Genomic DNA, 15,703 nt, shown 5'->3' with positions numbered 1-15,703 from the left:
GAATATTTAAAAAAAAACATTTGAAAATATCTCAAATGTATTATAAAAAATTATATATTTTTGAAATATATTCTTTCATAGAAATGAATTCTTCTACTGGCTTCATTTACTGAACTTTTATCTTCTAACATTTCTAAAACATAATATTTTAAATAGAAATGCATCCAAGTTTGTAGAGATAATGAAGGTAATATGTGGCATTTGAAAATCATTTAAGGATATGTTTTTATAAAACTATCAAATGATTTCAAGCTTATTTATATTTTGCAAAATCAAAGAGATTTTGGTTATAAGAATTATTTAATTTTTTTGGGCTAATTTATGATTTACATGATTCCATATATATATATATATATATATAAATGTTATATCTCATTAAATATTTCCTTATATATAACAGATAGCCTATGCAGGATAATTTTGTTTATATTTAATTTATAAAATAAATAAAATATAATCTCTCTCTCTCTCTCTCTCTCTCTCTATATATATATATATATATATATATATATATATATATTATATTAAATAATACATTTTAGTTCTTTTCTAATAATAAATTTAAATTTTCACCCAAAAACATTAATGTCAAAATATTAATAAATTTTCAATCAGAAGAGCTCTCTCCATGAAATAAAAATGGGATGGAGCACCATCTGAATCAACTGCTACTTCGGAAATTTGAATAGAGATTGTTCATATAGAATCTTAAAATCAAAACTTTGGAGCAAAATTCCATCAAATCTAACATGACAAGACAAAGCTAAATAAGCACTCAACTGCCAATAAGTTTTTTTGGGGGGTCAGAGAAGACGGGAACAGCTCACTTCTTCTTCTCTCCAACTCCACCAGACCTGGACAGAAGAGAACCAACAACAGATTAAGCAACATCATCCACTAAAATATCAGGGCAAGAAAACAAAAACAAGTTATAGAGAACCTTGACAAAAAAATCCCAAGTTTCAGTTGACATACACTTGTGTTTTTAAATTTAAATGTTTTTCAAATAGCAAAAACCGAGTTATTCAAGCATAAGCATGTTGTATTTTCTTTAATTAATTTTCAGAAAGCTACTCAAATGGTACTAAGGTGAGCTTTCATTATAACACTGAGGCGGAGGGCATATATGCCCCTATTAATTACCTCATCTTGCGTAGGACACTGGACATCTCCTCACGCTTCTTTTTTGCTCTCTTGTGTGTGCCTAACTTTCTCTTCGCAACTTTCAAGGCTCGCTTGTCTTTCCCAACCTTAAGAAGTTCAGTGATTCTCTTCTCATAAGGAGCAAAACCAGCTACTTCCCTGATGATATTCCGCACAAAGTGAACTCTTTTACTGGTTTTCTGCATGAAAACATGGAAACAAATAAATACACCAAACTGTATTATGGCAAATTTGGAGTTACAATTTGATGTATAATTAATTAGTGCCATGGTACCCATGAAACAAAAGTTGCAGTGTACAAATTTTATAAATAAGGAAATTTCTGGACTGTTTGGAAACTGCCATTGAAAACACTTGTGTTTTCTAGAACATAAATCATTTTTCTAATTTAAGAATACTTAGGAAACTTTTCCTTTCCATTACACATAAGGCCACAATATCTTTAACCAAAAAATAAACCAAGAGACTGTTTTTCATAATTGGGTAATTTTGTTCTTGAAAACTGAAAAATATTTTTAAAAATTGTTCTAAAAAGCTGTTTTCAAAAATATTTCCAAAACAGACCTTTGATACTTTGCATCCCCAAGGCAAGCATATCAAAGGAAAACCCCTAAAGCAGAAATAGGAAAATAAAATTTAAATTGTACAGACATTCAAGTGACACTAAACCTCTAAGATACAATCCATATTCCAAAATATGTTCCATTTGAATATTTGTTTCCAAGATAAAGACTCAAAAGAGCCCAGTGTTAGACATCATATTAGCACTGTAATGATGAAAAAAAAAGAACAAAATATACAAATGGTAAAACTAGAAAATGAAGTACAGTGTCACAATTAAGATACTTAAAGACCACAAAAAAAAATATATCATTAGAAAAACACATACATCAAAACAAATGGACATTAGGAAAATATATATTTTCCAGAAAAATGCCTGTAATACTATGAAGAACCATCCTCAAAATGGAGCTGTTGAAACCAATTTTTTTTTCACCAAAATGATCCAAAAGAAATTGGACTCCGAGAAGCATCATGCACAACACAGCTGTTAAACTTGAAACCGAATCAGTGCAACAAATGGGAATACCCACAGTTAGAAGTAACTTACCCCCTTTCTATCAGAAGGGCGTGGAGGGAGTTCCTTCTTTGTCACCACATGTCCTTTGTTTAGGCCCACGAAGAGGCCAGTATTTGGCTGTTTTGGAGCCATCACCTACAATAAACCCCACCACCAATAGGAATGATGATTAATCTACAAAAAGAAGGAAACAAAAAAACACCTCCCATCCAGCAACTAATCAAAAAATAAAACATACAATAGCACATAATCATGAACATCCACAACCTTATAGGAAGACTTTAATAGAATTTTAATTCAGCATATTTATTAGATTCTAATGGCCCATCAGCATGAGAAAAAAGGATTGGGTACCACCATTTGATGAGTCTCATTTAATAAATCAAGTATGTTAAACATTTTTATCATCATTTGATGATTTTTAACCATCAAAATTTAGTAATATAATGTTCAAACATCCCAGAAGGATCAAAATCTTTTGAAATTGAAAAGGTGTAACCAAATTAAATTAAAATTAAATAATGAAATCTTCAAATTGAGCAAATTCTTAATACACTTGATCTCCTAAAGGTCCATCATATGGTAGGTCCGGCTCCTTCTATGTGACTAACATCACTTTTCCATAGGGAACCAATATAGACAGGACTGTTCACAAGCCTTGCACCCCATAGAAAATGCTAGCTTCCTTCTTCAAAAGGATTAGGACCCACCGTATGATAAGTCTCATTTCTTAGACCAAGTATACTTGAAAATGAGCTCAATTTAATATTTGTAGCATTGAATTGAAATCATACTTGTGATCAGTGGAAATCCTTTTAGAATGTTTTGAGCCCCCCCACCAGAAAAAGAAATAATTAAAATTCACCAAAATGAATACATGTATTGTACATTGCATATATTAAATGAAACCCATCAAATGGTGGGCCCCGATCCTTTTTCCTTACACTAATATGACAAGAGAACCTAATTGGGTATTTGATGCGACACATCTAATTATAACAAAAAAAATAAAGAAAAAATTATAACCCAAGAAGTGTCATTAGAAACTTATATTGACCAAGAGTAGGGAATATATATCATGGATAAAACATCCCCAACTTCAAAATAAGAATCAAAATGCATATAGGAACAGATAAAAACCATTTTATGATAAAGCTATATATGAAGCATAACACAAACATTTGTTTATTCCAAAAAAAATATATGAAGCACAACATATAAAAGTTAAAAAATGTAGACAACCAAATATGAAGGATCTTCAAATCAAACAAGTGTTAAGCAAGGTAAGTTTTATTTTCATTATATTGTGGAGAAGGAACAAAAAGGCATAATGGTCTCATTTGATCTGAAAATTTAAAACATAAAGATGGAGAATAAAGTTTGTGTCAGTGAAGTGAATTAATCCATTTCACTTTCTTCAAAAAAGTTAAATTTTGAATGGTGGGAAAACTTTATTCAACTGCTAGAAGAAATCAAGAAAACAAGACCATTAGAACTTGTTCTAACAAACAAACAAACTTTTTAACGTGGCACAAAGAACCATCAAACACATGACTGCATGTAGCACTCTAGAAGCAAAATCACATTCATCAGACAACTCACGGATTCAACAAAACGACTTGACTTAAAACATAACAATGTTTTTAAAGTTCTCATGCCATGTCAATATGAGAAAAGGGATTGAGACCTATGATTTGATCAGTCCCATTCAATATATCAGGTACTCAAAAACATACCCCATCTTCAAGCTTATTCACCCTATATCAGGTACTCAAATCAATATATCAGGTTCCTTTTAACATTCAAGGTTTTGCCAACTTTAAAAAGGTGGTTTCAAAATCCTTAAATCGAATCGATTTGTAGAACACTTGATCTACTAAATGGAACTCATCATGTAGTGGATCTCATTCCCTTCTATGTTACAAATATGGCATATTTTTTTTTCCAAGGAACATCATGTAATTCTCTAAATCATGGCCTCAACAAAAAAAATAACATATGAACATCACTAAAAGGATTGAGATCCATCATATAATGATTCCCACTTAGTAGATCAAAGTCTGCTAAAAATCAACTCTTTCAACCATCCATTCATGAAAATTTTTGTTGAATCTGATTTGAAACCCAATTCAAAATTCAACTTTTGCTTAAACTTGCACGGAGCCATCAAAATAATAATAGCAATACTTTCAAATCAAATTCATTTCAATACACTTGATCCACAGTGCATCAAACAATAGGTCCCATTCCACTTCATTTTGGTGGACCAATATGTGAGAAAGTCATTGAAATGGTAATGAATTTAGAAAACACATTAAGGGAGAGAAATTAAGTTTTACTTTGAATTAATCCTCTATTTCTAGTTTCGAAACAAGAAAATACAATGACACAAATCAATTCTTTTTTCATTCATTTGCCACGAAGTTCAATGTGCAAAATGCTTTGAAGATATGAAGATGTTAGAGCTATTCAAAGAAGTTGACACAAACTCCTTTACCAAAAGACGACAGGAAATAAAAACTAAAAGCACAAAAATATTCCATCGCCTCATTTTCCAGAGACAAAAGACATATATAGCAAAATTGGTAGTCTAAAATTTCTTTTTCCTTACTCAGTTTCTCAGCGACCAACCGGACGGAAATCAACAACATAAAAACTTAGGAAAACGCATCAGATCTCAAACAATGCAGCATTTCAAAATCAACAAAGAGAGAAACTATACACTTCAAAAGCATAAAAGAAAAACGAGCCGAACAAAAAAAGTGCAAGACAACAGTGACAACAGATTTCCTACCTGCCAAACAGGTCCGGTGACGATTTTCCTGAAAAATCTAAACAAAAAAAAAAAACACACACACACACAGATATGAGTCATCAGAATTAGATAGAAAGCTGTGAAACGTTTGCTATGATCTAACCCTCACCGTGGAGAAGAGAGTCGCCGCACGGAAGAATTCTAGGGTTTAGGGGAAGAGATCTATTTATAGTGAAGAAATTGGGGGCGTAACCGGGATTTCCAAGAACACAATCCTGCGTGACTGTAATACCCTCATAGAATTGGAGATTTCATCCTTTTGAGTACATTGATGCGAGCGACAAATGGGGCATATTGGTAAATGACTGGACCCGGGTAAGTTGAAATTACCGCTATGGGGAAGACATGATTAATGCGTTGCGGCGATGCAATAGGGGGGTATTATTACCCTTACTCCACCAAATTAATCGATTTAATTTAAATTGACATTAATTAAAATTAAAAAAATTAATTTATCCATTTTATATCGATTTATAGGATTCAGGCAATAATATAATGTTTAAGAAAATGTGATTTGGTTTAAACTAACTAAAATCTTTTTACCCAAAAAAACCAAAATAATAATTTCGATTTTTCATCTTATTGAATCAATAATTATCTAAATATTGAATAATTCGATTTTTTGGATTTTTTTTTTACCCAAGTTGTATTGAATTAAATATTTTGACAAATAAAAGTTAAGACTTATTAAAATAATGTCTTATAAAATAAATAATATTTTCAAAAATAAATATGTGGATTTAGGTTTACAATTTTTTTTTTATTAAATAATAAACCTATTTCATGAATTTTTTTATATAAAAAATAAATATTATTTTTTTATATAAATAATAAACTTTTTTTATATGAAAATGCATTCTTTTATTTATTTTTAATATAGATTTTAGATAAAATTATTTCGAGTAGATGTGCTTTAACAATTATCTAAAAAATTAAATTTTATATGAAATTTGAACATAATGGTTTAAATTATTTAACTTATTATAAATTTAAGATAGTAAAAATATTTTAATGATCTTTCTCCTCTCTCAACTACTCCTTCTGAAACGATGTCGTTTGCTGTTCCAATTCTATTTGAGAACATTCATATTATCTCTTGATTCCCTGCAACAGATAATATGTTCCGAAGTGTATAACTAAATTTCATCCTAAAAAGGACTCTCAAATTAGTTTCATAGCATAGCATGGTAGAAGAGTTTTGATTTAGGTGAGGTAATATACATACGGATATATATACAAATTAAGAAAATTACTTTTGAAATCCTTGCCCATATTTGTTGTTGTGTGTGATCAACTCTTATGTACCTATAAAGTCATTTCAAAAAATTAAATTGAAAAATCAATTTTTTTTTTTTTATTACAAAAGTTCAAAGTTACTATAGACAAACTTCCTTTATCTGTCACCAACATGTGAATAAAAAAAATACGAGGTAATGTGCCATCCAACAAGAACAACAAATTCAATCGCATTGCTCACTGTTTGGTTCCTAAGAAAGATTAGAATTACTAGAGGCATCTGTGTGCTGATTAAAGATCCAAGATTTGATTGGAGTTGAAAAGTGACCTCCAAAATGGCATTGACTGTTATTTTTATTGAAATGAACGCTTCATGCTTACTGACACAATTTGCTTTTTCCATTGTTTTGATATATTTTCTCCCATTGATGGAATGATTCTAAGAGAAGGAGAAGCACTGTCACAGAAAAAAGACGTGGATGCCATGAAAATAGTTAAGGAAAGAAAATACTAATATCTTGTTTGGTTGAAAAAAAATTAAGGGAAAAAATAGAGGAAAAAAAGGAAGAAAAAAGTGTTCTTAAAAAAAACAATTACTAGTTAGAGCCTTATTTTTTCATAACTGAGAAGACACTAAGTAGAACCAAGTTATTTTTACATGTGCATATTTTGAAACTCTTTTTTCCGCTAAATAAATGTTCTTAAAATTTAAATAAATTTAAGAACATGTTAGGAATCAACCTTGAACAAAAACAAACAATCAGAACTCTTGAGTTGAATGAGCAAGAAGCACCCCATTTGATAGAAATTACACTGTAGAATCTGTGGTCTCTAAAAGAGAAGTAGATCAACAAAAATTCATAATTCCACCTGAATCTAGAGATGGTTTTAGTTACAACAAGTAAACAAAATTGATAATTAGCAAAAACAGAATCACCTGTCTTCCTCACGCCTGTAAGCTACCAATCACAGTTTAAATTCTTGGAGCTGCATCAATGGAAACAGATATCTCAGAACAGGGAAGGGAAGGGAAGGCAAGGGAAGGCAAAAGAAAAAAAAGGGGTATTTGCAGCTATATATATAAATAAACAGTTTCAAGCCTACCTCCACCAATTGTCGCTTCGGGCAACCGCTCAATTGAATACTGGTGTTTTGTAATGTACATTATTGGCACACCAGGGACCTGCACATTGAAAAGAAATTTCATTTATTAGAACTTGATGCACCTATCAAAAATATATTGGAACTTGATGCAAAGTAATTATCAAGTCATGAGCATCATCAATTCATTTTTACCTTGCGAATCCTTCGCTTCAAGTCTCGATCGCATGTAGCAACAATGTAGCATTTATGCTGTTTTAAACAAAGTATAGTACACACATTACTCATGCGAAGAGGATAGTAGAAGATAACAGAGCAATTTGGACAGTTATAATGACATTCAGCTGCATAGCCCATTAGATGATTGATTTGGTATGGTCCTGTATCCAGAACAACAAGGTTGGGGTAAGGGTGGAAACTCGGGATTATGGGAACCCATCAATCGGTTCAAGCACGCCCGAATATCTCATGGATGGAGTTTTATCGTCAGTACACATATGATTTGAACATTAAGGCTAGTTTATGAAAAATATTCAATCAACTTGAAATTTAGACCACTGGATGATGTAACCCACATTTTTTATCAGATAATTTGGTAACTACTCATATTCTGTACTCCATGCAATGCATTTACACAAGATGTACAGCCCCACAGTACAAAGCAGATTGGACAACGGAAATTTTTACACAAAATGAATATAGCTTGGGATCAATGTATATAGAAGCCCGAGATAATACACATGTAAACATGGTGCAGAATCCAAATCATACCTGAGTAACTCTATCAACAATACAGTCATCAGCATAAGTTCCCTTATGAGTACAGAGTAATCTTTCAAACCGAGGATCCTTTGCAATCCTGCCAAGAAAGTAGATCAAGAGACATCTTATCTTTCTATTTTATGGTAAAACTGGATATCAATGTCTCAATTTCTTCAATTGGGAATAAATATTCATCTCCCTTTTTTGCAGCTCTTATTTCACATGCACGCATAATTGTATAGTTTTGACTCCAATATAGCTTAATAGGGTGAGAATCATCAAAAATATTTTCTCAGTGAATAGTAGGGCAAAACTACTGAAAATCACAATTTCATTGAGTAAAACAAATGAAAATTTACCTCAGAGCCACGCGGTATTTCTGACCTAACTTCTCAAGCTCTGCCATCACACAATCCGTGATACAAGGAGTGCCTTTAAAATTAAAAGATAGAAGGAAGCAACAAAGACAACAAAATAATATAAGAATCCCATCACATAAAAATACTTTCAGATTGATAAGATAAAAAATTTAGTCAAATTTGTGCCCAAAATGTTTTGAAGCGGACAATTTCAACATAGTGAATGTACAAACTACCATGGTAACATCATAATTTCTTAGAGAAAGACTAACAGCATTTAGGAATGAGCTTAAATAAATGCCAAAATCAGTAACTTCATTGAACTCACATTTTGCATATAAGCAGTCCATCATCCCTTTCTCCAGATCAAGCTGCAGAAGAAGTCAGAGAAAACTCATTAGTCATCGTTGAGAAATGCTTAGGATAGTCATTGCAAGGTTAATTCTTGGAAAATGAAACATAAAAGAGCAAGGGTCCGTTTTGGCAACGTCTTAAAAAACAGTTGTCAAAAAACCATTTTTGAGGACAATTTTTAGGAATAGTTTTCAATTGTTTACTGGAATAAAATTCTGTTTGGAAATTCAAACATGAAAAACAATTTTCTCAACTATTCTCATTGAAAGTAGTGTCCTCTTATATATAATGTAAAAACATTCAAACTATTATTTATATTTTCAATTGTTCTTTAGAACACACTACAAAAACACATGAAAAAATCTCAAATTTGTTCCAAAAAAACACCTGTTTTTAGAAGAATTTTGAAAAAACTGTTTACAGAAAATTGTCAAACATGTGTTTATGCTAGAAAACAATTTCCAGGCCCTAACATTCCATACCCAAATGCCATAACTCACCTTCAGCAGAAGCTAACAAACATGCGGTTGGGCATTTTTATTTTTTTCGGATACGTGTAAATGTATTAGAATAAAAAAGAAGTATACGTGATGTATACAAAAGCAACCAAAAAACCAAAAAGAAGCGCGGGAACACAAAAACCAGCAGTCATGCCCTACGAAGAGCCTATCCGGTCCACAAACTCTAACAACGATAGAGATCTGTCCCCAATATACAATCTTACCCACTCCTAAAAGGGATTCAAGAAACAACTCTTAATTGTTTGATCCAAACTTTCACAATTATTTAAAGCTCTCCTATTTCTCTCCCTCCATATGGACTTAACATCGATTGGGCATATTCACCAATGGGCATCTAAGGACTTACAATGCATCATATGCTAGCACCTTGGAAGTACTTTTCCTGCTTTTTGAAGCAAAAATCACATCTTCTAAAACTCTTAAAAACCAAGAAAGACACTTCCAGAATTCCAAAATCACATAACAATTACTAGCTTTCACAAAAATCTAAAAGAAAATTCTAAAAAAAAAAAAAAAAGAAGAAGAAAAAGAAAAGAAAACTTGAGATATATTCATATTTAATACACCCAAGAAAACAAAAATTGAATAGAACCTAAACAAGATCATGTTCCCTACGTTAACAAAACAACAGTAAACACTCACTTTATTCTGAATAGAAAAATTGATGAAATTGGTATCCACCAAAACCCGATAAGGCGGCCCCAAAGCAGTGTTGTACTTGAAGAAAAGAGCGGACGGAACATATGGCCTGCATCCTCAGAAAATTAAATAATAATTTAACAATGATTAAACACAGCAAATTCTGAAATTAATGCAGCGGAAAAATTGTTTATTAAGAAAAACTTACACATTTCTGGAGGTTTTCTCTTTGTTTTCGTCCTTCTTGGTAGGGTTCAAAACCTCTTCTTTGTGTCTAAATAAAACCAAAAACAAATTCAAGATATATTCAATTGAAGAAAATTAGAGGAACATAAATCTATTACAGAGAGGGAAAAAAATCTGTATAAAAGAAAAATCTTACTTTTTAAGTGCTTTGGAGGTGACCATCTTCTTCATGACAGCAAATTTTTGGGCTTTCTTTGCTTTTCCCATGTTTTGATGGATTGAAGGCCAATAGAAGATTACAAAATTGAAACGTCGTAGAGTTGTTTTTCTGCGCCAATTCAAAGAAATTGCTCACATTAATTTAGGGTTTTTTCTCTAGGGTTTAGGGCAATTTCCGGTAAATTTATAGCATTTAGGGTTTTTTTTGGGAGCGAGGCCTCACCTAATGTTTTCGAAAACAACTCCGAAGCTTCTGAGGGCTTTCTGGAGAGTGGTCACCAGTAGAGGGCTTGTCGGAGAGTTGCTGCCGCTCAAGACGCAGAGAGCCGCAGACCGTATTCAGTTGTAATCGGAACCGAGAAAAACAGAGTTTTCTAGAGATAGGGTTTAAAAGAGGAAAAATAAATAAATCAAAATTTTTTATTATTTTATTTTATTTAAAAAAAATTAATTTAAATAATTTAAATGACTTCCTCCCAACCCTCCACTCATGTATTATGATTACCTTAACAATAAATTTATTTGAAATTTACATATATTTTCTAAAAAATTTATTTATTATTTATTTCCCTTTATATATTAGAAATTTAGAAGTTAATATTAATATTTTTATCTGCCCATTTACACCAAATAATTATACTAATTCTCCAAAAAAAAAAAATCAATCTTTGCGGAACTATTAGTATGGGCCTATTTTACTCAAGGGAATCAAAACAACAATTGCTTGGATATGCAGATGCATAATATCTTTCAGATCCATATAAAGAAATTCTTGCAATTCATGAAGTAAGTCGTGAATGTGTATGACTAAGGTCAATGATTCAACATATACAAGAAACATGTGGACTACCTTCCATTAGAGGCAATGCAACCGAGTTACATGAAGATAATGCTGCTTGTATTGCACAAATTAAAGGAGAATTCATAAAAGGTGATAGAACTAAGCATATCTCCCTAAATTCTTTTATACTCATGAGCTCCAAAAGAAAGGTGAGATCAATGTTTAACATATTTAGTTATGCAATAATCTAGCAGATCTATTCAAAAGGGCGTTACCTTTGACCGCATTGAAAAAGTTAAGGTATGACTTTGGAATACGAAGATTGAGAGATCTACCATTTGAAATGTTGAAGAAATCATAATCATGTCTACATGAGAGGGAGAATGATAATATGGATATACTGCACTATTTTTTCCTTCATCCAGGTTTTGTCCCAATGGTTTTTACTGACAAGGTTTTTAACGAGGCATTTATAGTAATTCAAAAGAATATTGTACTCTTTTTCCTTCACTAGGGTTTTTCCTAGTAAGGTTTTAATGAGTCATATTCTTATGATCATCCAAGGGGGAGTGTTATAAAATATGAGAATTTATCGGATTTATGGGGACTTGTGGATGATCATCCATATTGATATATATTTCTTTGTGACTCCCTATAAAAAGGAGATACCTCTAATGAAAATTATTCTATTCTCTTCCTACATTTTAATTTATCTTTCACTTTATAATTTTACAACAATAAAATAATTTTAAAAATGTCATAGCAATAGATATAGTAATTTGAAAGTAATTCTAAAATTGTTTTAAAATTTTAAAATATGAAAAATATTTAAAAAAAACAAAAAACAAAAAACATATCAAACTATTCCATTTTTAAGCTTATTTTTAAAAACATTACTAAATAATTCCCACGTTTAGATTTTTTTTAATTTTTAAATCATTATCATTTAAAACTCAAATTTTAAAATAAATAAAAAAAAAGAAATAGACAAAAAGGAAAAATAATTTTGTCTTTCATCTTTAAAAAGATATAAATATCTGAGTAAACTTATGTCAATTTAAAAAAAAAATATTTTTCATTATAAATTATAAATCAAATAAAAATGTGCAAATTCTTTTTTTTTTTCTAATAGAAATAAAAAATAAATTGATTTTTTTTTTTTTTTGAGAATTAGTATAACTATTTGGTGTAAATGGGCAGATAAAAATATTAATATTAACTTCCAAATTTCAAATATATAAAGGGAAATAAATAATAAATAAATTTTTTAGAAAATATATGTAAATTTCAAATAAATTTATTGTTAAGGTAACCATAATACATGAGTGGAGGGTTGGGAGGAAGTCATTTAAATTATTTAAATTAATTTTTTTTAAATAAAATAAAATAATAAAAATTTTTGATTTATTTATTTTTCCTCTTTTAAACCCTACCTCTAGAAAACTCTGTTTTTCTCGGTTCCGATTACAACTGAATACGGTCTGCGGCTCTCTGCGTCTTGAGCGGCAGCAACTCTCCGACAAGCCCTCTACTGGTGACCACTCTCCAGAAAGCCCTCAGAAGCTTCGGAGTCGTTTTCGAAAACATTAGGTGAGGCCTCGCTCCCAAAAAAAACCCAAAATGCTATAAATTTACCGGAAATTGCCCTAAACCCTAGAGAAAAAACCCTAAATTAATGTGAGCAATTTCTTTGAATTGGCGCAGAAAAACAACTCTACGACGTTTCAATTTTGTAATCTTCTATTGGCCTTCAATCCATCAAAACATGGGAAAAGCAAAGAAAGCCCAAAAATTTGCTGTCATGAAGAAGATGGTCACCTCCAAAGCCCAAAAAAGGTTTTGCCAACTTTAAAAAGGTGGTTTTAAAATCCTTAAATCGAATCGATTTGTAGAACACTTGATCTACTAAATGGAACTCATCATGTAGTGGATCTCATTCCCTTCTATGTTACAAATATGGCATATTTTTTTTTTCCAAGGAACATCATGTAATTCTCTAAATCATGGCCTCAACAAAAAAAATAACATATGAACATCACTAAAAGGATTGAGATCCATCATATAATGATTCCCACTTAGTAGATCAAAGTCTGCTAAAAATCAACTCTTTCAACCATCCATTCATGAAAATTTTTGTTGAATCTGATTTGAAACCCAATTCAAAATTCAACTTTTGCTTAAACTTGCACGGAGCCATCAAAATAATAATAGCAATACTTTCAAATCAAACTCATTTCAATACACTTGATCCACAGTGCATCAAACAATAGGTCCCATTCCACTTCATTTTGGTGGACCAATATGTGAGAAAGTCATTGAAATGGTAGTGAATTTAGAAAACACATTAAGGGAGAGAAATTAAGTTTTAAGGGAGAGAAATTAAGTTTTACTTTGAATTAATCCTCTATTTCTAGTTTCGAAACAAGAAAATACAATGACACAAATCGATTCTTTTTTCATTCATTTGCCACGAAGTTCAATGTGCAAAATGCTTTGAAGATATGAAGATATTAGAGCTATTCAAAGAAGTTGACACAAACTCCTTTACCAAAAGACAACAGGAAATAAAAACTAAAAGCACAAAAATATTCCATCGCCTCATTTTCCAGAGACAAAAGACATATATAGCAAAATTGGTAGTCTAAAATTTCTTTTTCCTTACTCAGTTTCTCAGCGACCAACCGGACGGAAATCAACAACATAAAAACTTAGGAAAACGCATCAGATCTTAAACAATGCAGCATTTCAAAATCAACAAAGAGAGAAACTATACACTTCAAAAGCATAAAAGAAAAACGAGCCGAACAAAAAAAGTGCAAGACAACAGTGACAACAGATTTCCTACCTGCCAAACAGGTCCGGTGACGATTTTCCTGAAAAATCTAAACAAAAAAAAAAAAAAACACAGCTATGAGTCATCAGAATTAGATAGAAAGCTGTGAAACGTTTGCTATGATCTAACCCTCACCGTGGAGAAGAGAGTCGCCGCACGGAAGAATTCTAGGGTTTAGGGGAAGAGATCTATTTATAGTGAAGAAATTGGGGGCGTAACCGGGATTTCCAAGAACACAATCCTGCGTGACTGTAATACCCTCATAGAATTGGAGATTTCATCCTTTTGAGTACATTGATGCGAGCGACAAATGGGGCATATTGGTAAATGACTGGACCCGGGTAAGTTGAAATTACCGCTATGGGGAAGACATGATTAATGCGTTGCGGCGATGCAATAGGGGGGTATTATTACCCTTACTCCACCAAATTAATCGATTTAATTTAAATTGACATTAATTAAAATTAAAAAAATTAATTTATCCATTTTATATCGATTTATAGGATTCAGGCAATAATATAATGTTTAAGAAAATGTGATTTGGTTTAAACTAACTAAAATCTTTTTACCCAAAAAAACCAAAATAATAATTTCGATTTTTCATCTTATTGAATCAATAATTATCTAAATATTGAATAATTCGATTTTTTGGATTTTTTTTTTACCCAAGTTGTATTGAATTAAATATTTTGACAAATAAAAGTTAAGACTTATTAAAATAATGTCTTATAAAATAAATAATATTTTCAAAAATAAATATGTGGATTTAGGTTTACAATTTTTTTTTTATTAAATAATAAACCTATTTCATGAATTTTTTTATATAAAAAATAAATATTATTTTTTTATATAAATAATAAACTTTTTTTATATGAAAATGCATTCTTTTATTTATTTTTAATATAGATTTTAGATAAAATTATTTCGAGTAGATGTGCTTTAACAATTATCTAAAAAATTAAATTTTATATGAAATTTGAACATAATGGTTTAATTTATTTAACTTATTATAAATTTAAGATAGTAAAAATATTTTAATGATCTTTCTCCTCTCTCAACTACTCCTTCTGAAACGATGTCGTTTGCTGTTCCAATTCTATTTGAGAACATTCATATTATCTCTTGATTCCCTGCAACAGATAATATGTTCCGAAGTGTATAACTAAATTTCATCCTAAAAAGGACTCTCAAATTAGTTTCATAGCATAGCATGGTAGAAGAGTTTTGATTTAGGTGAGGTAATATACATACAGATATATATACAAATTAAGAAAATTACTTTTGAAATCCTTGCCCATATTTGTTGTTGTGTGTGATCAACTCTTATGTACCTATAAAGTCATTTCAAAAAATTAAATTGAAAAATCAATTTTTTTTTTTTTATTACAAAAGTTCAAAGTTACTATAGACAAACTTCCTTTATCTGTCACCAACATGTGAATAAAAAAAATACGAGGTAATGTGCCATCCAACAAGAACAACAAATTCAATCGCATTGCTCACTGTTTGGTTCCTAAGAAAGATTAGAATTACTAGAGGCATCTGTGTGCTGATTAAAGATCCAAGATTTGATTGGAGTTGAAAAGTGACCTCCAAAATGGCATTGACTGTTATTTTTATTGAAATGAACGCTTCATGCTTACTGACACAAT

The 15,703-nt window shown here is 30.8% G+C and overlaps 2 protein-coding genes and 1 long non-coding RNA gene across 7 annotated transcripts; 1 reads left to right on the top strand and 2 right to left on the bottom strand.

Annotated features, from left to right (window-relative positions):
* Positions 1-657: 657 nt before the first annotated feature.
* LOC100251636 (60S ribosomal protein L36-3-like) lies at positions 658-5,315 on the bottom strand. The gene is made up of 5 exons (XM_002273471.5): positions 5,170-5,315; positions 5,040-5,076; positions 2,276-2,380; positions 1,144-1,343; positions 658-854 (listed from the first exon to the last, which is right to left on the bottom strand). Exons 3-5 carry the CDS (start codon positions 2,375-2,377, stop codon positions 824-826), a joined length of 333 nt encoding a protein of 110 aa, XP_002273507.1. The 5' UTR covers positions 2,378-2,380; positions 5,040-5,076; positions 5,170-5,315; the 3' UTR covers positions 658-823.
* Positions 5,316-7,065: 1,750 nt separating this feature from the next.
* LOC132255157 (uncharacterized) lies at positions 7,066-14,345 on the bottom strand. 5 transcript variants are annotated; one of them, XM_059742991.1, is made up of 12 exons: positions 14,187-14,345; positions 14,064-14,100; positions 10,661-10,811; positions 10,415-10,546; positions 10,241-10,306; positions 10,036-10,141; positions 8,847-8,889; positions 8,519-8,591; positions 8,169-8,256; positions 7,593-7,649; positions 7,401-7,479; positions 7,066-7,283 (listed from the first exon to the last, which is right to left on the bottom strand). In XM_059742991.1, exons 4-12 carry the CDS (start codon positions 10,483-10,485, stop codon positions 7,270-7,272), a joined length of 597 nt encoding a protein of 198 aa, XP_059598974.1. In that variant the 5' UTR covers positions 10,486-10,546; positions 10,661-10,811; positions 14,064-14,100; positions 14,187-14,345; the 3' UTR covers positions 7,066-7,269. The 5 variants fall into 5 exon arrangements, with proteins under 5 accessions (XP_059598974.1, XP_059598975.1, XP_059598976.1 ...); XM_059742992.1 differs by having other exon boundaries at positions 10,661-10,741; XM_059742993.1 differs by lacking the exon at positions 10,661-10,811.
* On the top strand, positions 12,617-14,101 carry LOC109124083 (uncharacterized). The gene is made up of 2 exons (XR_002031985.2): positions 12,617-12,808; positions 12,923-14,101. It is a non-coding gene; the product is annotated as an uncharacterized LOC109124083 (long non-coding RNA).
* Positions 14,346-15,703: the final 1,358 nt, after the last annotated feature.

This window comes from Vitis vinifera, chromosome 15 (assembly GCF_030704535.1).
Source record: "Vitis vinifera cultivar Pinot Noir 40024 chromosome 15, ASM3070453v1".
Lineage (NCBI taxonomy): Eukaryota > Viridiplantae > Streptophyta > Magnoliopsida > Vitales > Vitaceae > Vitis > Vitis vinifera.
Note: the sequence above shows the minus strand (reverse complement) of the source record. Positions and strands in the feature narration are given on the sequence as shown.

Coding starts and splice junctions, on each gene's coding strand:
- LOC100251636 (XM_002273471.5), bottom strand. CDS start 2,377: ATGGCTCCAAAACAGCCAAATACTGGCCTCTTCGTGGGCCTAAACAAA. Junction 1,344..2,275: donor GCCCTTCTGATAGAAAGGGG/GTAAGTTACTTC, acceptor GTTTTCATGCAG/AAAACCAGTAAAAGAGTTCA. Junction 855..1,143: donor AGTGTCCTACGCAAGATGAG/GTAATTAATAGG, acceptor TCTTCTGTCCAG/GTCTGGTGGAGTTGGAGAGA.
- LOC132255157 (XM_059742991.1), bottom strand. CDS start 10,485: ATGGGAAAAGCAAAGAAAGCCCAAAAATTTGCTGTCATGAAGAAGATG. Junction 10,142..10,240: donor GAGAAAACCTCCAGAAATGT/GTAAGTTTTTCT, acceptor CTGAGGATGCAG/GCCATATGTTCCGTCCGCTC. Junction 8,890..10,035: donor ATTTTTCTATTCAGAATAAA/GTGAGTGTTTAC, acceptor CTTCTTCTGCAG/CTTGATCTGGAGAAAGGGAT.